Genomic DNA, 23690 nt, shown 5'->3' on the forward strand with positions numbered 1-23690 from the left:
GAAATGAATCATTGCTCCTCCAGTTAAATCAAAACTGATTTTGGTTTTGTTGTTTGTAACACTATACTTGACCGATTGATGATCAGTAATGTATAATTTATGGCTGGAGGAACATTAAGTTAAGAGCAGCAAGTTACAAAGCAACATAGATTATGTGACTTGGTAATGCTGTGTGCCTTGTGGAGGTCAATTTGGAAGTGCCAGGTAATCCACTTTAAATTCAAGAAAGACAAATCAGAATTCTTTTTAAATGGCGAGAGACGAGGGGCGCGATTCTCCGCTGCCCAGGCTGGGTGGGAGAATCGCGGGAGGGCCGCTCTGGCACCCCCCGCGATTCTCCCACCCCCCCCCCCCCCCCCCCCCCCCCCCCGCCCCAAAATGGCGTTTTGCGTTTTTCACGGCGTCCCGCGATTCTCCGGCCCGGATGGTCCGAGCGGCCTGCCGTTCCCGACCTGTTCACGCCGGTGGCAACCACACCTGGTCGCTGCCGGCGTGAACATGGCGCACAAGGTGAGTATGGGGCCTGTGGGAGAGGGGATCGAGCACCACGGCCTTGCTCGGGAGGGGACTGGCCCGCGATCAGTGCCCACCGATCGTCCAAGAGACGCACTCTTTCCCCTCCGCCGCCCCGCAAGATCAAGCCGCCCGTCTTGCGGGGCAGCGGAGGGGAAGACGGCAACCGCGCATGCGCGGGTTGGAGCCGGCCAACCTGCGCATGCGCGGCTGACGTCATTAAGCGCCGCCTTGACGCCAGCGTCAAGGCCCAGCGGCCGAGATTTACGAAAGGCCGCTCCTAGCCCCCCGGGGGGGGGTGGGGGGGGGGGGCTAGAATTGGGGGCGAGGAGCTGCCTCCGACGCCGTCATGAAACACTCTGGGTTTCACGACGGCGTCGGGCGTTGCGGAGAATTCCGCCCGAGGAACTGGGAGGAAAATGGATTTGTTTGGGTACACATTACGAAAAACTAGTTTGCAGGTTCTAAAAGTAATCGCAATGCTAATAAAATCTCCAGAGGATAGGAATACAAAGGAGAGGAGGGTATGCTTCAGTTTCATTGGACTTTGATCAGACCCCATCTGGAATATTGTACTCCAGGCACGGCACCTTAGGAAGGATATACAGTACTTGCCTTGGAGGGAGTACCACACAGATACACCAGAATGATACTGTCGCTTAAAGGTTTAAATAATAATTACAAGTGACATATTCCCTTGAGGTTTGATGGTTAAGGAGTAGTCTAACTGAATGTTTTGGAGGATAAAAATATACTATAGATTAGATATATAGAAGCTATTCTGTCTTGAAATCCAGAACAACGGAACTCAATCTTAAGAGTTAGGCCATGTACTTTTTACATAGAAGGGTAGCAGAAATATGTCCAATTCTTTCTGCCAAATGGTTGTAACTTACAAGGTCATTTGAGTTTTCAAGGCTGAGATTGACATTATTAATGATATGAATCGTAGGCAATAAAATGGAGTTAAGTCCACTGTGATCTAATTAAATGGTGGAAGACGCTTGAGGACCCGAATGTTCGACACCTGTTCCTATTTTTCCTGTTTGGAGCATGCAAATCAAAACAGTCAGAAACATCCCTTTTATTGTAATTTTAATTGTTTTTTTACTTGTTAGGTCAATTGGACATTCTGAATTCTCCCTCAGTGTACCCGAGCAGGTACTGGAGTGTGGTGACGAGGGGATTTTCACAGTAACTTCATTGCAGTGTTAATGTCAGCCTACTTGTGACACTAATAAAGATTATTATTATTAATTTGCCAGGTCTCAAGAATTACTGTGAAAGTTATGACGTGGGTATGAAAAGAGTTTTATCATCTTTTGGACCTGTTCCTGAATTTTCTGGTGAAACCATGGAGAAAATTGACCAGGTAGGTAGAAACTTTGGGTGCGATTTAGACCAAAAAAAGAGTCAGTTCTGGGCGGGATTAGGGAGCTTGTTTCCAGTGCTACCTTGTGATCTAGCGACATTCTTGTGTTTGCGGTCCCTGGCTGGGAAGTCACCGCCACCGCTACCCCACAGGATGCACTTAGTGTCATTTCCTGCACTGAGGGGCTTCGACGAGGTGAGCTCCTCAGTGCAGGAAGCAGACGGGCCGCCATTTTTAATGGCACTGCGATGTCTTGACCACCCTGACGCAACCCCCAAAACCCCCAACATCCCAACTCACCTTTCAGGGGGTCCTCGAGCACCCCCGCACCTCAGCTCATATGGGCAGGGCACCCTTGGGCCCATCCCCGCACAGGCAAAATGGCAGCTTGGCACCTTGGTACTGCCAGCTTGCCACTCGGGTTGCACTGCCAGGGTGCCCAGGTGTCACTGTGCCTGGGTGGGATCAACAGCGCCAGGGTGCCACCCTGCCCAGATACCAGCCACCTAGGGACGTCCGATCGCCTCGGTGAGCCCCCACACCCCACCCTCAAGTGCCATTCCGCCTGTTCCCCGTTTGTGAGAACCAGTGCTAAATGGCGCTCGGCAAGGCTGGTAGATCCCGGCAGCCGGATCAATCTGGTGTCAATCAGCAGGGTTAAGTGCTCACTTAACTATGCAAGTCTGTGTCCCGCCGATTGTCGACAGGTCTAGATCGTGACGTCTCCAGAGATCTCATTGAATCTTCGCAAGGCGTAACGGCCATTGGGGATCCCAGAAGACGCCATCCCAATTCTGGCAGGAAGCGGACGGTAAAACGTGCCCTTTGTTATTTGGAATTGGTGATTTGAAATAGGCCTCGTGGGCAGATGGTGGCACCAGAAAATCACCACTTTTGTTTCTTGGTGTGCTCAGTATGCAGGTTTTCCGATGGCGCTTTTGGGAGCTTTTTGCAGCCTGAACGTCAGCATGTCAAGGTCTTAAAATCATATTGAGATTAGATTCTGGGCGAACTTTTCAATTTTGTGATTTCAGTTGGGCTGCACCTACAGCACAACTGGGTGCCCAACAGGCCCTTGATCCTCTCCATGCTCTCCAGCGGCTCCGAAACATACAATAGTAGGTCGTCTGTATATAGCAACACCCGATGCTCCCTTTGTCTTCTCATAATCCCTCGCCACTCTATCGACCTCCTAAGACCCATTGCCAGAGGCTCTATAGCCAGCGCAAACAGCAATGGCAACAGCGGGCACCCCTGCCTTGTTCCCTGTGCAGTTAAAAGTTCTGCGAACCTATATCATTGTTCTCCACATTTGCCCTCGGTGCCACATATAACAGGCGCACCCATGTCACAAACTTCGGCCCAAATCTTCCCAGGACCTCAAGCAGGTACCCCCCCCCCCCCCCCCCCCGTCCACCCGGTCGAATGCCTTCTGTGCATCCATGGACCTCCATGTTTGGTCCTCCGCAACCATCCCCATGACACTACCTTCCATCCTTCCCACCACCAATGTAACCAGCACTTTCACATCTGTATTTAACAGCGATATAGGCCTATACGAACCACATTCCAATGGGTCCTTCCCCTTTTTTTGGTATTAATGTGATCATTGCCTGCGTTGTTGACTCCGGCAGCTCCCCCTTCTCCAAAGCCTCATTTAATGCCCTCCCAAGAGATATGGTGCCAGGTCCATCGCAAACTCCTTATAAAATTTCTCCGGATAGCCATCAGGCCGCATGGCCTTTCCCAACTTCATACTCCTGGTACTGATCAATATCTCCCTCAGCCCTCCACCCCGACCAAAACCTCCCGGCTCACCACAAAAATGTCAATTCTGGAATACACCCCGTACACATGCGAAAAAAGGAATACTCCCTTCCCCCTGGGTTCTTGAAGCACTACGTGTCCACCATACCCATCTTTTCTATAAACGCACCCAGCTCCTTTCTTTGTATCCTACCCATCGACCTGGGGCTCGATCTATCCACCCTCGGCTCTAGGACACAATTAAAATCTCCTCCCATAATCAACTGGTGCATGGCCAAGTCCGGGATTGCTTCCAGCAACCCCCTCATAAAAACTACATCATCCTAATTTGGTGCATTCACATTCACCAACACAACCGGCGTCCCTCTAAGTCCCCACTCACAATCACATATTTCCCACCCGGGTTCCTCACTTCCTTCGTGCTCACATACCCCATTTTCTTACTCATTAAATTTGCCTCCCCTCACGACTTTGATTGATACACTGAGTGGAAAGCCTGACCCACCCACCAATTTCTTAGCCTAACCTGGTCCTTCACGCAGAGGTGCAACTCCTGCAGAAAGACTACCTCCGCTTTCAAGCTCCTAAGGTGTGCAAAGACACAAGGGGCTGGATTCTCCGCCCACCGACACCAAAATCGCATTCGGCGGCAGGGCGGAGAATCCTGTTTCACACATGGAATTGGGACCGCCGCCGGTTCCATGATTCTCCGGCCCCCGAAAGGCGGCGTACCTACGGCCATTGCCAGAGGCCGCCCCGCTATTCTCCACCCCCGACACTAAGGGCAATTTAGCGTGCCAATCCACCAAACCTGCACATCTTTGGACTGTAGGGGGAAACTGGGGCACCCGGAGGAAACCCACGCAGACACAGGGAGAACGTGCAGACTCCACACAGACAGTGACCCAAACCGGGAATCGAACCTGGTTCCCTGGAGCTATGAAGCAACTGTGCTAACCACTGTGCTACCATGCTGCCCATTGAGCCTCTACTCATGCGTCTGTCCTACTCTACTCTACTCAGCCTCTGTCCGCAGCCACTACAGTCAGGGACGGGGCGAGCGGAGGGCGGTGGGTGGGGGGGGGGCTTTATACGGGACCAGGCTTTTATTTTGCGGGTTGGGCGAGCGGCCAATCGGGGGCACTGTTTCCGCGGTCCAGGTCCACGGTCTGAGTCCACCATGGAGCATGACACGGCCGCTGGAGCCCGCCGCCCTGTGCATGTGTTGCCTCTGACCTGGAAGTGCGGGTGGTGTATCTACAGTTTTTCTGGCATAAAGGCCCACAGTTTTCACGACGGCCTGTTGACATAGTCCCTGAAACGGAGAATCCAGCCCAAGATCTTTTAACTAGTCCATTGAGTCCTTGCACGTTCCATGTTATCAGCCTTACTGGGGTCTTATACTTCCATTCCCCCTACCATCTGCCATCCTCCCCTTTTGGCTCTACCCCGTTAATTTCACCCTATACCTGCCCCATCCAAGATGGCCTCATTCTCCACCTCTGATCATGTTTCTTTTCCAACCTTGCCTAGTCACATCACCCTCCCGTTCCTGCCCCTCCCCCGTACCTCCTCCCCCCTGCGGCCATCTCTCTCAGCCTTCTCCCCCATCTTACTTCCGTTCACCAGCATTATCTGTCAGCCTGGCAACTCCTGCCCAAAGGCTCCTCCTACCGATCCCCTGCCCTCACCTCTGTGTTCTGAGAAGGCTCCCTGCTGACCTCGTCCTCCCCCACCCAAACAAAGATTAATCTCGAACTACAGGTCACCTTCTCCAAGAACAAACAAAAGGGAAAAGCTCATTCCCAGGCAGCAGGATGGGAACAGCCTTCCCCTTACAAACTTTTCACCCCTGCTACCCTCTGTCAACCCAACAGTAAAAAGAAAAAATCCCTCGGAGGAAGAGAAACCCCCCCCCCCCCCCCCCCCCCCCCCCCCCCCCCCCCCGCGCCCCCCAACCCCCACTCTGCCGTTTTCCCAATTACTTCAAAGTGTGAGCACCTCAGTCTCTCAGAATTGTTAGTTCAGTTCTCCCCCAGTTTATACTCCTTGATAAAGTCATTGGCCGCTTCTGGGGTGTCAAATAGTATTCCTGGCCTTTATACGTCACCCAAAGCTTCGTCGGGTAGAGAACCCCAAACCTGATCTGCTGCCGATATAGCACCACCGTGGCCCTGTTGAACCCCAAACACCGTTTTACCAGCTCAGCTCTAATGACCTGTTTTATTCAGACCTTGATCCCCTCCCATTCGCAGTTCCGCTTTTCCTTTGCCCACTGCAGAATCTTCTCCTTCTCCACAAACTTGTGGAGGCTCATGATCACCACCTATGGTATCTCCCAGCTCTGGGCATCAGGCTCAGAGACCTGTGCACTTTGTCCACCTCAGGGGCCTTATCCAGCACCCCCTCTGCCACCAGCCCTGGCAGCATCCTTGAAATGTTCCTCGCACCTTCCTTCAGGCAGGCCCCCTAGCCGCAGATTCTGCCTTTTTGATTTATTTTCCTGCTCCTCCACCTTTGCTCTCAACATCTAGCAACAGTCTCCTAAGAGCCTCACCTCCAATGCCACCACCGATCGCTGTGGTCTGACATCACCCTCTCAATCTCTCGGATCTGCGACCCCTGTGCCTCCAAGCATTTTTCCACCATCTCCATTGAGCCCTTCAGGGGTGGCACAGTCCCCTCGATGGCCTTTGAGCGATCCTCCTGCATCTCCTTCCTCTGTTGGCAGAACTCTTCCTTGATGAAGTCCATCAACTGTTCCATCTGGGGCTTTGCTACTTGCACTGACCCTTCCCCCTCCGCCATCCTTCCACTGGCTGCTGCGCCACAGATCTCCTCCAACTCCTTGGCCAGGTCTTTCATCTTCCACTGCCGGGTTCGGTAACCAGTAGATATACCAATATCGGTGGGGGGGGGGGGGGCTCCCCTCCAACCTTCAGTTACACTTTTCCGTCAAAGTTGCACCCAATTTGGGGTAAAAAGAGCTCTTTTATGTGCCTTCAAGCAGGAGCTGCCCTGTGTGGGGCCACTCACACCATGGTCGCCACCGGAAGTCCCGAAGCCCCCATTATTTCTTGCTTTATACAATGCCCTACAGTTTAGTTACTGTTAGGCTGTCTATGAACTACTCCCATCTTTGACATTTCTTTCGCTGTTTCTTATCTCCATCCAAATTGATTATATATCCTGATCCTGCGAATCAAGATCATTCCTCTCTACAATAGGGAACTTATCTTTTATTAACAGAGGTATTCCACTTCCTTTTCCTTTTCTTCCTGTCTTTCCGAAATGTCAGTTACCCATGATGTCAGATTTCAACCATGGTTGCTTTGCAATCATGACTCCAATAGCTATCATATCAGACTCATTTATTTCCATTTGTGCTATCAATTCATCCATCTTGTTGTGAACATTTGTGCATTCTGTCTTTTTATCATTTTTCCCTACACTGACCGTACTTATTTGCTGGTGCATTCTTATGTTTGTAGGCTTTGTCCTTTCCTGTCACGCATTGTTGTCATTACTCATATTGCTACCATGACTTATTCTTTCTCTTTAATTTTCCAAATCTTCCTTCACAAACACCCTCATGGGGATGATATAATTGGGATTATGGTGACATGGCTGCAGGTTGAACAGACATGGGAACTGAATGTCCCAGGGTTTTCAGTATTTAGGAAGGACAGGCATAAAAGAAAAGGTGGTGGCGCGGCCCTGCTGGTTAAAGAGGAAATTATCACAGTAGTGAGAAAGGATATTAGCTCTGACAATGTGGAATCTGTATGGATAGAGTTTAGAAATACCAAGGGACAAATAGGACCCCCAAACTACCGTGGTGAGGTTGGGGATGGCATTAAACAAGGAATTAGAAATGCAGGTAACAAAGGAATATCAGTGATCATGGGTGACTTTAATCTTCACACAGATTGGGCAAATCAAATTAGCCACAATGCTGTAGTGGAGGAATTCCTGAGTTCGTACAGGATGGTTTTCTTGACCAATATGTGGAGGAACCAACTAGAGAGCAGGCCATCTTAGACTAGGTACTGTGTAATGAGAAAGGGGTCATTGTCAATCTGTCTGTACGAGACCCCTTGGGGATGAGCGACCATGACATGATAGAATTTTTTATCAAGATGGAGAGTAAAGTAGTTGATTCAGAGACAAGGGTGCTGAATCTTAATAAAGGGAACTATGAAAATATGAGGCATGAGTTGGCCTTGATAGATTGGGGAGAGTTACTTAAAGGAATGACAGTGGATAGACTATGGCAAACATTCAAGGAGCGCATGGAGGAACTACAGCAACTGTTCATTCCTGTCTGGCACAAAAGCAAAGGGGGTAAGAGGGCCATTCCATGGTTTACAAAGGAAATTAGAAATAGCATCCGATACAAGGAAGAAGCATACAGATTGGGCAAGAAAAATAATGGGCGCGATTCTCCGAAACGGAGAGAAACAGCCGACACCGGAGTGAAACCCGGAATGTTTCACTCCGGCGTCGGAGGCCGCTCCTCGCCCCTACCCCCCCCCCCCCCCCCCCCCCCCCCCCCCGCCGAGTTGGGGGGGGGCTAGGAGCGGCGTTGCGCAAATCTCGGGCGCCAGGCCTTGACGCTTGCGTCAAAGCGGCGCGCCAAAAATGACGCGGCCGACGGCGCCTAAGTGACGTCAGCCACGCATGCGCGGTTGCCGTCTTCCCCTCCGCTGCCCCGCAAGACATGGCGGCTTGATCTTGCGGGGCGGCAGAGGGAAAAGGGTGCGTCTCTTAGAGACGCTGGCCCGACGATCGGTGGGCACCGATCCCGGGCCAGTCACCTCATGAGCACGCCCGTGGTGCTCAATCCTCCCTCCGCCCCCCACAGGCCCCACACATCGGTCGCGCGATGTTCACGCCGGCAGAGACCAGGTGTGGTTGACGCCGCCGTGAACCGGTCAGGTTCGTCAGGCCCCTCGGCCCATCCAGGCCAGAGAATCACCGGTCGCCGTGAAAAACGGCGAGCGCCGATTCTCTGAGCGGCGTGTCGCAAAAAGTGACACGCTATTTTGGAGGGTTGGGACAATCGCGGGGGGTGCCAGGGCGGCGTGCCGTGATTCGCCCGGCCCTCCCGCGATTCTCCCACCCGGCGTGGGGAGCAGAGAATCGCGCCCAATAAGTCTGAGGATTGGGAGCAGTTTAGAAATCAGCAAAGAAGGACTAAGGGGTTGATTGAGAAAGGGAAAGTACAGTATGAAAGGAAGCTTGCAGGAAACATAAAGACTGACACTAAGAGTTTCTATAGATATGTGAAGAGAAAGAGATTGGTCAAGAGAAATTTAGGCCCCCTACAGACAGAAACTGGGGAATGCATAATAAGGGACAAAGAAATGGCTGAGCAATTGAATACATACTTTGGTTCTGTCTTCACAAAAGAGGCCACAAATCAGATACCAGAAATGTTGGAGAACAAAAGGTTTAGTGAGAGGGAAGAACTGAGGGAGATCGACATTAGTAGAGAAATGGTGCTGGGAAAATTGATGGGATTGAAGGAGGATAAATCCCCAAGGCCTGAGAATCTGCATCTCAGAGTTCTTAAGGAAGTGGCTCTGGAAATAGTGGGATTCTATAGACTCTAGAACTGTCCTTGCAGATTGAAGGGTAGCTCACGTCAGTCCGATATTCAAAAAGGGAGGTAGAGAGGAAACAGGGAATTATAGACCAGTAAGCCTAACATCGGTAGTGGAGAAAATGTTTGAATCCATTATCAAGGACTTTATAGTGGAACATTTAGAAAGCAGTGACAGGATCAGTCAGAGTCAGCATGGATTTATGAAGGGAAAATCATGCTTGACAAATATGTTGGAATTTTTTGAAGATGTAACCAGTACAGTTGACAAGGGCGAGCCAGTCGATGTGGTATATTTGGACTTTAAGAAGGTGACCCCAGCTATTCACAACATATATATTAATGATTTGGATGAGGGAACAAAATGTAACATCTGAATGTTTGCAGATGATACCAAGTTAGGTGCGAGGGTGAATTGTGACGAGGATGCAGGGATCCAAGAGCATGATCTGGACAGGTTGGGCAAGTGGAAAAATCGATGGCAGATGCAGTATAATTTGGATAAGTGTGAGGTTATTCACTTTGGAAGCAAAAACAGGAAGGCAGATTACTACCCAAATGGTTGTAAATTGGGAGAGGGAAATGTGCAGCGGAACCTGGGTGTCCTTGTGCACCATTCGCTGAAAATAATCATGCAGCTGTAGCAGGCGGTAAAGAAGGCTAATCTTATGTTGGCCTTCATTGCGAGAGGTTTTGAGTATAGAAGCAGGGATATGTTGCTGCAATTGTACAGGGCCTTGGTGTGTGCAGTTTTGGTCTCCTTCTCTGAGGAAGGATGTTCTGGATCTCGAGGGAGTGCAGCGAAGGTTTACCAGACTGATTCCAGGGATGGCGGGACTGTGATATGAGGAGAGATTGACTAGATTGGGATTGCTCTCGCTGGAGTTCAGAAGAATGATGGGGGATCTCTTAGAGATTTATAAAATTCTAACAGGACTAGACAGGTACATGCAGGGAAGATGTTACCAATGTATCCAGAACCAGGGGTCACAGGCTGCGGATTCAGAGTAAACCATTTCGGACAGAGATAAGGAGACATTTCTTTACACATGGTGAACTTGTGGAATTCATTGCCACAGGAAGTAGTTGCTGCTAGAACTTTGAATATATTCAAGAGTCATGCATTCCACATTCTGATCTTATTTATCCTATTCCAATTTGTGCTCAGCTAAGGTAGTAATCTAGAGATTACCGTGTGGTTCTGCTTTTTAATTTAGCCCCTAGCTGCTCATATTTCCTCAGAAGAACCTCTTTCATCGTCCACCAAATGTGATTGGTCCCCACATGGACCACTACAAATAGATCCTTCCCCTCCTCCTCCAAGTTCCTCTCCAGCCCTGAGGATATGCCTTGACCCTGACATTGGCACTGACATTCTCAGTTGCAGAAAACAGTGTGAATCTTCCTCACTATATGGTCCCCTACTACCACTACATTCCTTTTTACTCCCCTCACTTGAATGGCCCGAAGTCTCCTGATGTTGTGATAAGTGCACTTCTGCTTCCCACATTCTATATTCTGGTTCACACGAGCTGCAAGGACAGCGAGCCTGTTGGGTGCTGAGGCTCCCCCATTTCTACCTTTCGGATCCCGATACCTGACTCTTGCAGTCATATCCTCCTGTCCTTAGCCATGGACCAAATAGGGGCTGGTTTAGCACAGTGGGCTAAGACAGCTGGCTTGTAATGCAGAACAAGATCAGCAGCACGGGTTCAATTCCTGTTTCACCTGAACAGGCGGCGGAATGTGGCGACTAGGGGCTTTTCACAGTAAATTCATTGAAGCCTACTTGGGACAATAAGTGATTATTATTATTATTATTATTAAATGTGAAGAACTTAATCGAAGGTGTGTGACTGCTTCCAGAAACAAAGTGTCCAGGTAACATTCCCCCTCCCTGATGCAGTGTCTGAAGCTCGGACACCAGCTCACCAACAAGCTGAAGTGTCATGTTTCGAGCTGCGGAAACTTGCTGCAGATGTGGTTGCTATGAACCTTGCAGGTGCCCACCAGTTTCCCACATGCTACAACAGCAACACATCACCTACCCTGCCATCTTTATTGTGTCTTATTTAACACATTTGGTTTCAAGTTTAAAAATATCATGCAACAATTATCCAGAGTTGTATTTTGGATTTCATCTGGGTACACCATAAATTTAATGCAATACTTGTATCTCCCCAGTACCAGTTCGAAAGACTGTAAAGTTAAAAGAAACTTAAAACTTAACAACCACGATCAACCTACCTACTCACCTGATTAATGCCCCTGGGCTTCAGCTTCCCGGTCTTGCTCTCTTGGTGTTTACTTATTTTTGTTAAAAAAGTGCAGAACAGCACATCCCTAACTGGACCAAGCTCCCAGAGTCAGGCACTCTGTTTTGCTGCACTCTGTCAAATTGTACCTTCATGTTACTTTATGGAATGTAATGACAGGCATGTAATGATATTGAATAATTTTCAACAATCATAGGCAATGTCTCAAAGGATTCCACCTGATCCAGAAAGCCTGAATGCACGAAGGCAATGCAGGGACTCATGTTTAGCTGCTCTTACAAAGCTGAAGATGGACATGGAGTGAGATTGCAAGTGAAACAAATCACTAGAATTTCTGTCAAGATTTCATGTCATGTGACCCTTTAAAATATATTGAATTGTAAAAGAGGCAGCTTCTTATCATTGTTAACTTTTACTTGTCTCTTTATTTACTATCTTTGTGAACTGTACCATTTGTGTATGGTATTTGCAATGTGATTTAACCTTTTAAAAATACAATCTTGTTTTTAAGATATTTGTATCGTTAATATGTATTGGCTTGTATTTAGATTTAAAATGTTCTGACATTTTTAGAAATGGATTTAGTAATCTTTACAAAAACTTTGCAAGTCTTGCACATTAAAGTACTCACATTAATTTCATTCACAAGATAAAACTGGCCCTGTCTACATTGTACAAAATTAGAAACATGCATTAAAATTAAATATAATTTGTTCCTTTTGCATCCGGATGGCAGAAGCTGCCTCTTTGCTAAATTAGTGAACAAAACCATGGCTGTAATTTGGGGAACTCTGCTCTTTGCTCATTTACTATTTGTCTAAAATTAGCATACGAGAAAATATATCCAATTGATGTTTTATTACATTTACATATGATAGGGTGGTTCTTTCAGGTGAGAGGTTTCTCTCCTATGCTCTTACTAACCAGTGAAAATGTTTGAATTAATAAAAGATTAGATAATGCAAGCGTGATGGTTCATCTTATGACACAATCTGAGTGGCGATCATTTCAGGAGTTCCCTTAAATATGAGCATCAATAAAATGTTCCTGAGTGAGAATGAACGATGCTTGTACTCGTTTTCTAAGATTTTATAACAACTTGCAATTATGTATTATTTTAACACGTTTTTTAAAAAGAACATTTCCCTTCCATTTTAGGCACTGTCTGCCTGAAGAGCACTTCATCCCCTGGGTTCTTTGTCTTATTTTGCTAGTTCAAATATTTTGCAATTTATAGGCACTATTTTCTCTATTTGGATTGTAATATATAGACAGAGCTGATGGCTATATATTTTGCTGTAACTATTAGGTGCTGCTATTAAAGTGACTGATTCTCAGTTCAAACTGTGATGACTGCAGAATTTTTGCTTTGTGCACTCTTGTTTAGTAACCAGAATGACTGAAAACGATTAAAACTTGCATTAGTGAAATTAAAGCTATGGGGTTACCATATAAGAGGTGTTTTAAATTATGAAAAGTTTTGATAAAGTGGAGACAAAGACGATGGGCGCGATTCTCCGCAAATGCGGCGAGTCGTAAAGGCTGCCGTGAAACTGGCCGTGTTTCATGGCAGCCTCCGCGCCCCCTCCTGGGACCCGATTCTCCCCCCCCCCCCCGTGCAGGGCTAGCAGCAGGGCCCCGTGAAGCATGGCATCGCGAGCTTAGCGACCGTCGCTAAGTCCACGCGCCAAGTGTCACGCCGGCTGACGCGCACAGTGACGTCAGCCACGCATGCGCGGATTGGACGGCTCCAACCCACGCATGCGCGGGGCCGTCATCTCCCTCGGCCGCCCTGCGGACTGATCCTGCGGGGCGGCGGAGGGAGAAAGAGTGCTTCCGTTACGGACACACTGCCAGCGATCAGTGCCCACCGATCGCGGGCTCATGTCCCCCTTGGCACGGCCGTGGTACGGCCGTGCCAATCAGGGCCCTGGATGCCCAGAACGGGCATGTCGCGGTCTTTTTTACGACGGCGGCAAGCAGGTGTGTTTGCTGCCGTAAAAACGGCCGTAAAGGCCTTGGAACTCGGCCCATCGGCCTGGGGAGAATCGCTGTTCGCCGTAAAAAACGGTGAGCAGCGATTCGTGTCGTGGGGCGGCCGTGGGGGGAGAATAGTGGGAGGGCGTGAAAAACGTCAGGGACGCCCCCCCGCTATTCTCCGACCCGTCGTGGGCAGCGGAGAATCGCATCCCATGGGTGGGATTTACCGGCGGGAAATTCCGGTCCCACACCGGCACACAGGTTTCCCGGTGACAACGGGAAATCCCTTTGCCTACGATGGGGTAGGTAGATCCCACTGGCAGGCTGCCTCCCCGCCAAAAAACACACGGCAGGATGGTCGGTAAATCCTGTCCAATGCTTCAATTAGTAGAGAAGAGAATATCAAGAGAACATCAATGTAATACAGCAACCTTGTCTTGTCTTTCATCCATCCTTGCTCTGAGGTTGGCTGCACTATGAACAATCTTTCTCCACTGATTTCTGTTCTCTGCTGCCTGTCCCATAGAGAGGCCAGACCCCGTTTTGAGACTACCCATCCATTCCATCTTGGATCTTCCTTGTGCACGTTTTCCAGGTATTTTGCCTTGCATTGCCTTTTATAAGGCATTTCAAACACTATATATCAATATACCAGAGAGGCAAAAGCCAAAACGTCGGCCTCTGTCACCCCCTGGATTCCCAGGTCTCCCGATGCTCGAAAAATTGCCACTTCTGGACTCGGGACCACCTTCACCCTCAGCACCTCAGATATCACATCAGGGAAACCCTGCCAAAATCCCTCTAGCTTTGGTCCGGCCCAAAACGTGGACATGGTTCGCAACCCCAGGGATGGCAGGTCAAGAAAAACGGCCCATGCTTCCTCATATAGTTTCGCACCTGTAAGTACTGGAATCTATTCCCGTTGGGTTGCTCATTTTCTCTACCAGTCACCCCAAGCTCAAGAATCTACCCCGCACGAATAGGTCTCGAACCCGCCCGCCGCCACCCCCAGGACTCCGCGTCCAGCCCTTTCGGAACAAACTGTGATTCCCACCATTCGGAGCCCAAACCGAGGCCCCCTCCAGCCTCAGGTGCTGCCGCCACTGTCCCCACACCCTCAGGGCTGCCACCACTACTGGGCTTATGGAGTACTTGGCCAGTGAGAACGGCAAGGCGACATCAACAGTGCTCCCGAGCTGGCGCCCTTACACGAGGCTGTCTCCATCTGCTCTCATACCATCCCCTCCTCCACTACGCACTTCCTTACCATGGCTATATTTGCTGCCCAGTAACAGTTCATTAGGTTTGGCAAAGCCAACCCTGCCCCCCCACATCTCCACTCCAGCAGCACCTTCTCCACCTGTGGGGCTTTCCCCGCCCACACAAACCCCAAGATCAATGCATTCATCTTCCTACAGAAGGCCTTTGAAATAAAAATCGGAAGCTTCTGGCACACAAGAATAAATCTTGGGAGTACCGTCATCTTCACGGACTGCACCCATCCCGCCAATGACAGCGGGAGCACCTCCCACCTCTTAAAATCCCCCTTCATTTGCTCCACCAACTGGGTCAAATTCAATTTATGTAATTGCACCCACCCCATGCCCAGATACCAGAAACTCGCCCCAATACCTTAAACGGCAGCTCGCCCAACCTCCTCTCCTGCCCTCTCGCCTGGATCGGAAAGACCTCACTCTTCCCATGTTTAAATTATACTCATAAAACCAGCCGAATTCTACCAAAGTGTCCATGATCCCTCCAATACTTTCCAATGAGTCCGATACGGAAAGCAACAGGTCGTCCGCATATAGCGAGACTCTGTGCTCCACCGCCCCTTTCCAACCCCTTGACACTCTAAGCGCTATTGTCCCTGCCTCATCCCACGATGCAACCTAAAATACTCCAAACTCACCCGGTTCGTCATTACACCCGCTGCCTGTACCCGATACAACAACCGGACGCAATCCACAAACACCTGCCCAAACCCAAAAAGCTGCAGTACCTCCCACAAATATTCCAATTCTATCCGATCAAAGGCCTTTTCCGCATCCATTGTGACCGCCACCTCCACATTCCGTTCTTCCGAGGGCATCATGACGTTCAACAGATGCCTAACGTTAGCCGACAGATGTCTTTCCTTTACAAACCCAGCCTGGTCTTCCCCTGTCATCTCTAGCACACAGTCCTCAAACCGCAAGGCCAAGATCTTTGCCAACAACTTGGCATCTACATTCAGCAGCGATATGGGGCGGTAGGACCCAGACCTTACACTTCTTCAAAATTAAAGATATTGAGGCTTGCGATAATGTGTGGTGGGGGGGGGGGGGAGAGCTTTAGCTGATAAAAAGCTTGTTGTAGTAAAACTGCATAGGCAATTTGCACATCCGTCTCCTCGGAGGCTGAAAAATTTATTAAAGGATGCAGGGGTAAGGGATGACGACTATACTAAACTGATAGCTCAGGTTAGTGATCGCTGTGAAGTTTGTAGGAAGTACAGAAGGACATCAGCATGACCCTACCTTTGGCCAAGGATTTTAACGACATTGTGGCCATGGACCTTAAGATCTGGGATAAAGCAAATGATATATTTATTTTGTAGATTTAGCAACCAGATTTAGTCAATCAACAATTGTACAAAGTAAAGAAAAGAGAGTAATTCTGGATCAAATCATGGAAAAATGGATAGGGACAGGAATGGGTCCACCGGCAAAATTCCTTATGGACAATGGGGGAGAATTTGCTAATGATGAGTTTAGGGATATGTGTGAAAATATGAATATCAGAGTTTTGAACAGGGCTGCAGGAAGCCCATTTAGTAATGGTGTCTGCAAAAGAAATCATGCTGTCATCGATGACATGCTTCGGAAAACTTTGGCAGATCGACCAAACTGCAGGTTAAATTCAGCGTTAGCATGGGCGGTACATGCAAAGAATTCATTGCAGATGGTTGGGGGCTATAGTCCTTATCAATTAGTGTTTGGTAGAAATCCTAAACTTTCATCCATTTTGGATGACCAGCCTCCAGCTTGAGGGGACTACAATTAGCTCTGGTTTTGCTGAACATTTAAATGCATTACATAGCAGTAGAAAAGCTTTTTTGGAATCAGAAGTCTCTGAAAGAATTCGCAGAGCTTTAAGACATAATGTACGGCCATCAGATGCCGTTTTTCAGCAAGGAGACATGGTATACTATAAGAGAGACAATTCTAATGAATGGAAAGGCCCAGGGAAGATCATAGGCATAGGTGGCAAAACAATTATTTTGCAACATGGTAATCAAACTGTTAGGGTACATTCATCAAGGATAATGGGTACCGATTACAAATTTTCAAATTTAGACAGAGCAGACAGACATGATGAGGAACCAGAGTCATCTGGTACGCACGTGTTACAGAACTATGAGGACCAGTTAACTGATATAGACAGTGTTTCTGTTGAGGAACATGACACTTCTGATAAATTAGAACAGGCCATTTTTCCGAAAGGGCAACTGCCAAAAGTTGGTACAAAAGTGACATACTTGCCTGAAGGGTCTAGTCAATGGAAGGATGTAACTATTATTAGTAGAGCAGGGAAGACCACTGGAAAGTATAAAAATTGGTTGAATGTACAGCATTCAGGGGAGGGAGTTAAGACATGGATTGGGAAAACGAAGTGCAAAAATGGAGGGCACAGAAACGCAGTTCAGATAGTACATCGGATAGTGAACAGGTTCGCAGGAAAAGGTCGAGAACTATTGAAAGGACATCCCACAACAGAAGGGAAAGATCAAGCAGTAGCAGTACAGAACGAGATGCCAGGTGGGAAAGGGGACGTAGTTTATCAAGATCTCGGAACATGAATAAGACTACGAATACTAATAGGAGTAGAAGCCCACATGCACGTGAGATTTTGGTGGCTTCAAATAAATTAGATGAAAAAGTTATCAAAGATGCTAAACAGCAAGAATTGCATAGTTGGAGTGAATTTGGGGTATACACGGAAGTACCGGATAGGGGACAAAAAGCTCTATCCCACAGATGGATTTGAACGGAAAAGGTTCTTCCGGATGGAACTTATAAGGCAAAGGCCAGGCTTGTGGCAAGGGGATTTGAAGAAAATTTAGAAGATCAGGATTTAAGGGTAGATTCACCTACAGCAGGAAAGGTTATTTTAAATATTTTCTTGGCTCTATTAGCCACAAAGGCATGGGAATGCAAATCTATAGCTATAAAAGCTGCCTTTTTGCAGGGGCATCAGCTCCAGAGAGACATTTTCTTCGTCCTCCTAAAGAAGCAGCTAACACAGAAGGGGTATTCTGGAAGTTGAACAAATGTGTATATGGATTAAATGATGCATCTAGAGTGTGGTACTTTTCGGTAAGGTCAGTTGTGTTAAAGTTAGGCTGTTGCCAGTTGAAAGCAGATCCTGCAATGTTTTATTGGCACTATAAAGGAAATCTTTCTGGCATCTTTATAATGCATGTCGATGATGTTTTGTGGGGTGGGACTAGTGATTTTGAAACTATTGTAATCTCTAGTTTGAGAAAAGAATTCAGGGTTAGAAGTCAGGCTTCCGGTGCATTTAAATATATTGGACTGGAAATCGGACAGACTAAGTTAGGGGCAGTTTTACATCAGCAATCTTATTTGGAAAGCATCAGACCAATAGCAATTAGTCGTGGCCGGGTTTCGCAAAAAGACGCAATGGTTTCAAAGATCGAAAAAGAGCAACTGCGAAGTTTAATTGGGCAACTGAACTGGTTAGGTAGACAGACTAGACCAGACGTGAGTTTTGATGTCTTTAGAATTGAGTACAAAAATGAATGATCCCAAAGTGGGAAACATAATAAGATCAAATAAAGCGTTGGCCAAACTAAAAATGCAGGAGTGTGTTTTGAAGTTTCCGGTTTTAGGCGACCTTAGGCATTTGAAACTCATAGTTTATAGTGATGGGTCCTATGCAAATTTATGTGATGGGGTTTCAAGCGCAGGAGGTTTTATAATTTTCCTTTTGGGGAACAATGGTAAATGTTGCCCTCTTGTGTGGGAAACAAAGAAAATAAAGAGAGTGGTCAAAAGCACTTTGGCTGCTGAGACGTTAAGCCTTGTGGAAGCGGTGGATATGGCCTTTTATATAAATCAGATATTGACAGAAATTTTGGGATTAGGGGATTTGAGTAATATACCTATTGACTCACATTGACAATAAATCCCTGTGGGAAAATGTGCACTCTACAAAAAGTGTCATTGAAAAGAGGTTACGGATAGACATCGCAAGTTTGAAGCAGATGTTGGACAGAGGGGAAATAACAAAAATTAAATGGGTCAACAGTAGCTATCAACTGTCAGACTGTATTACGAAAAGGGCTAGTGCACGCCTGTTTCTGTGACTGTTTTTTTTCTCTCTTCCAAACAAAACAAAACTGGGAAAAGGGGGGGGGGGTGATCACATGTGTGTTTTAGTTTCTTGAAATTTTGTTTTCACCTAATTGGGTTTTTTTCTCCAAGGAAGGGGAGACTGTTAAGTAATAGGTTAAGAGACATTGCAATTAGTTGTCTCATTTATGTTAAGTGTTCAATAATTGACACTGATATGTAAAGGGGCTTCAGGTGGCCTCTGGGTCTGGTGATGTGTAGAGTTTTGTGCGGAATCTGTTGGAAGAAATAAAAGTGTGTTGGTGAAAAAGGAACAGAACTTTTGTCTCTTCATACCACAACATCTAATATGTCTCACATCTCCTTCACCTCATTAAATTACCTGACCAGCAGGGCCCCCAGGTCTCCCAAAAACGTTTTATAAAATTCTAGCAGAAAACCATCTGGGCCCAGAGCCTTCCCTGCCTGCATCGCCCCCATACCCTCCATCACCTCTACCAGCTAAATTGGTGCTCCCGGCCCCTCTACCATGTCCTCCTCCACCCTTGGGGAACTCCAACCCGTCCAGGACCACCGCATTCCCTCCCCCACCATTCGGGGGCTCCGATTTTTAAAGCCACCTGTAAAACTCCTCAAATACCCCGTTTACCACCACCGCGACCAGTACCACTCCACCCCTACCATCCTTCACCCTTCCAACTTCCCTCGCTGCCTCCTGCTTCCTGCATTTGTGGGCCAGCATCCTACTAGCCTTCGCTCCGTACTCATACACTACCCCTCTGGCCCTCTGCAACTGCCCTATTGCCTTTCCCGTGGACACCAGTCCGAACTCTATCTGGAGCTTCTGCCGCTCTTTCATCAATCCTGTCTCTGGGGCTTCCGAATACCTCCTATCCACCCACAGAATCTCATCCACCAGCGTTGCAATCTCTGCTCGCTTCTCCTTCTCCCTATGTGCTCGAATCGATATGAACTCCTCCCTAACCACTGCCTTGAGTACTTCCCACAGCACGGCGGCCGAGATCTCACCTGTATCATTTAGTTCCACATACCCTCCAATGGCACTCTCACCCACTTACATACCTCCTCATCTGCTAACAATCCTACACCCAGGCTCCACCCCCCGATGCACTTGCACGTACACCCAATGCAGTGCGTGGTCTGAAACCATGATCGCCGAGTATACCGAGTCAACCACCCCCGCCAATAATGTCTTGTCCACCACAAAAAAATCAATCCGAGAGTACACTCTGTGCACATTGGAGAAGTACGAAAACTCCTTCGCCCTCGGCCTCCCAAACCACCCCCCTCCGATTGCGCTCCATGACCTCCTTCAGCTCCTTCACCACCGCCTGCACCCTCCCAGACCTCGGGCTCAACCAGTCCAGCCCTGGATCAATGACCACGTTAAACTCTCTCCCCATAATCAACCGATGTGAGTCCAGGTCGGGAACCTCCATAGCACTCGCCCAATAAACTCCACTTCGTCCACATTTGGGGCGTAAACATTTACCAGGAAGTCTGGCATCCCCTCCAATTTCTCGCACACCATCACGAATCTTCTCCCGAATTTGCTACTATATTCCCCACCTCAAACGCCACCCGTTTATTTACCAGCACCTCCACCCCTCCCGTCTTTATGTCTAATCCCGAATGGAAGACTTGCCCTACCTACTCTTTTCTTAGCATTGTCTGATCCCCGATCTTCAAATATGATTCTTGTAAAAAGGCCACATCCGCTTTCAAGCTCCTCAGGCGCGTGAAATCACGCAACCATTTAACTGGCCCAATCAGCCCCCTCACATTCCATGTGACCAGCCTGGTCGGAGGGCAACCCGCCCCCCTCCCCTGCCGGTCACCCATACCCTTTCTTAGGCCAGACCCCGGCCCATGCCACTCGACCTTCCAGGCCCACCCACAGATGTCCATTGTCACCACTCCCTCCCATGCTATGCCACAGCAACAACACCTTTGTCAGCAGCACCTCCCTCCCACCCCTTCACCTAAACAAAACAACTACCTCATTTCCCTTTGCTACATTAACCAATTGATCACTCCCCCCCTGCACACCTATTAACTGGCCCGCCCAGCTAGCCTAGCTAGGGCAAACCCCCCCCCCCCCCCGCTGATTCCACTCCCGCCCCCTCCCTGGCTCGCACACCACACAAACAAAAATACATAAGAAAGAAAAGGTGCACTCGCCCTCAACGCAACAAACATCTCGAGGGACATACGTTCTCCAACAACCTACAAAAAAAAGATACAGGAAAAAACGGACAGAAAAATCACCCATCTCCTCACACCTCTTCCACAGTTCAATGTCCTCCTTCTCTTGCCAGTACATTGTCTCTTAAAAATTCCATCGCCCCCTCTGGTGTTCCAAAATAATGTTCTCGACTATTAAAAGTCACCCCGAGGCGGGTCAGGTACAACATCCCAAACCTCACCCTCTTTTTAAAGAAGGTAGCCTTCACCTGATTAAACCTGGTCCTCCTCGGCCGGCATAGTGGCACAGTGTTTATCACTGCTGCTAAACAGCTTCAGGATCCCGGGTTCAATTCCAGCCACGGGTGATTGTGTGGAGTTTGCACTTTCTCACCGTGTCTGCGTGGGTTTCCTACGGGTGCTCCGGTTTCCTCCCATTGTCCAAAGATGTGCAGGTTAGGTGGACTGGCTGTGCTAAATTGTCTCTTCATGTCCAAAAGGTTAGGTGGGATTACTGGGTTACAGGGATGGGGTGGAAGTGTGGGCTTAAGTAGGGTGCTCTTTCCAAGGGCTGGTGCAGACTCAGTGGGCTGAATGGCGTCCTTCTGTAAATTCTACGATCCTCCTCTTCGCCAGGTTCGCACCCAGGTCCTGGTACACAAGAAGCTCGCTCCCCTCCCAGGTGCTTCTCCTTATCTGCCTCGCCTATCTCAATATCTTCTGCTTGTCCAGGAACTGGTGAAGATGCACCACCATCGCCTTCAGCAGCTCATTTGCCTGCGGCTTCCTCATCAGCCCCTGTGCACTCGGTCAACCTCCAAGGGACGGTCAAAGGTCCCCTCCCCCATCAACGACTCCAACATCTTGGCTACATATGTGCCAGCGTCCGCTCCCTCAATGCCTTCAGGCATCTCCACGATTCTTAGGTTCTTTCTCCGGGAGCGGTTCTCCAGATCCTCCACCTCCTTTAACCTCTTCTGAGTCTCCCGCATCAAACCTATTTCGGCCGCCAGCAAGGCAAGCTGCTCCTCGTGCTCCCCCACTGCCCCTTCCACTTTCCGAATAGCCTGCCCTGGGACTCCAGCCTCAGCTCTACACGGTCAATTCCTGCTTTTAGTGGTTCCACTGCCTTGGCTAGGTCATCCTGAGCCTCCCTCTTCTGTCGGTTAAACTTTTCAGTTAAAAAATCCACCCGTTGCTCCGTCAACCATTGGGCAGGCAAGGCAGACCCTTTATCCTCTGCCATCTTGACCTGTGTTGCATGAAGATTCTCTTGCTCCAACTGCTCCCTTCTCGACCCACTTGTGGTCCGTGGATCCATCCACCAGCCCCATCAGTGGAGTCAAACTTCTCTCCAGTCACCCCTGCACCTTTTTGCAGCAAAACAGCCACCCTACAAATGGGGAAAAGGTCCAAAACAACAACCTCGAACGGGAGCTGCCAAATGTGCAACCACTCACACCATGGCTACCACGGCTTTTATCTCCTCACACCTCCGCATTGTCTATTTTTCAAACACCCAACCCCGCCACCCACCCATTTGCACCATGTGTGCAGAATATGAGAGCTTCCTCAGTATCACTGCCTCAAATAAGTTCCTCTTAACACCAGCTTTCTTGAGCATCCACTCATTTGTCCTCTTGACCGCATGTAACAGCCGTTGGAGACTTTCAGTTCAAATGCTCTTATCAAGCCTCGTCGCTTTTCTTGATGGTCCAGCTTTCACCGTCATGCATTGTCATTGGCCACACAAGAACTTGCAGAAGATGAATTTTCATTGTAATCAACAAGCCGTGGCTGCTCCATACTCTTCGCCCGAATTTCCTTTGTAGACTCTGCATCTTCCCTGATAGTCACCAAGAAATCCAATAGGGAATTCAGAAGAAACTTCAGGGAGCGGTTGAAATTAGCCCTCTCGATGGATTTAAGGAGAAGCTAAACAAGCATATGAGGGAGAAGGGGATAGGTGATTATAACGATAAATTTAGATGAGGAACGGTGAGAGGTGGCTCAAGTGGAGCATAAATGCTCCACTTATACATAAATTGTAATCACCTATCCTCTTCTCCCTCACATGCTCAAGTGGAGCATAAATACAGCAGGGACTGAATGGGCCAAATGGCCTGTTTCTGTGCAGTATATTCTATATAAGTAAATGCACTGTTTATGTGCATCACAGAAGCATGATCAAATTGAAAATTGACACAGCCAAAGAAGGAGATATTAGGATGGATAGCAATGCTTGCTCAAATAAATGGTTTTATAAGAAGGGTCTAAAAGGAAAGGCGGAGGTATTTATGGAGGTGTGAGGAGATAAAGACCTCGCACTATATTTTTATAAAATATATATAAACATTTTCATGGCTATTTCTAAAAAATTTAAACTGCATAAAGACTTCTTAAAGTGGCCGAATCCATGTCTATCTATGACTCTTGAACAAAAGGAGCTACGTGGCAGTATCAAAAGAACTTGCACCTTGTTATCGCTGTTGTCCCTCTGGGCTGTAGAGACTAAGTTTGAAGAGAGCTATATAAAAGCCATCTCCACTTCATAACCCAGCTTGACCAACTGGAGTCGACTCATCTGTGAGGTCAAAGGGCCCTGCAACTTTCCT

At 48.2% G+C, this 23690-nt stretch overlaps 1 protein-coding gene across 2 annotated transcripts in view; it reads left to right on the forward strand.

Annotated features, from left to right (window-relative positions):
• The window catches only part of cryl1 (crystallin, lambda 1), a 160540-nt gene extending 147657 nt beyond the window's left edge, over window positions 1-12883 (forward strand). For both annotated transcript variants that reach the window (XM_038818230.1, XM_038818229.1), the window contains 2 exons: window positions 1779-1885; window positions 11730-12883. In XM_038818230.1, the coding sequence (XP_038674158.1) occupies window positions 1779-1885; window positions 11730-11837 (215 nt within the window). In that variant the 3' untranslated portion in view covers window positions 11838-12883. The remainder of the gene's footprint in view (window positions 1-1778; window positions 1886-11729) is intronic.
• The last annotated feature ends 10807 nt before the right edge of the window (window positions 12884-23690 follow it).

This window comes from Scyliorhinus canicula, chromosome 14 (genome assembly GCF_902713615.1).
Source record: "Scyliorhinus canicula chromosome 14, sScyCan1.1, whole genome shotgun sequence".
Lineage (NCBI taxonomy): Eukaryota > Metazoa > Chordata > Chondrichthyes > Carcharhiniformes > Scyliorhinidae > Scyliorhinus > Scyliorhinus canicula.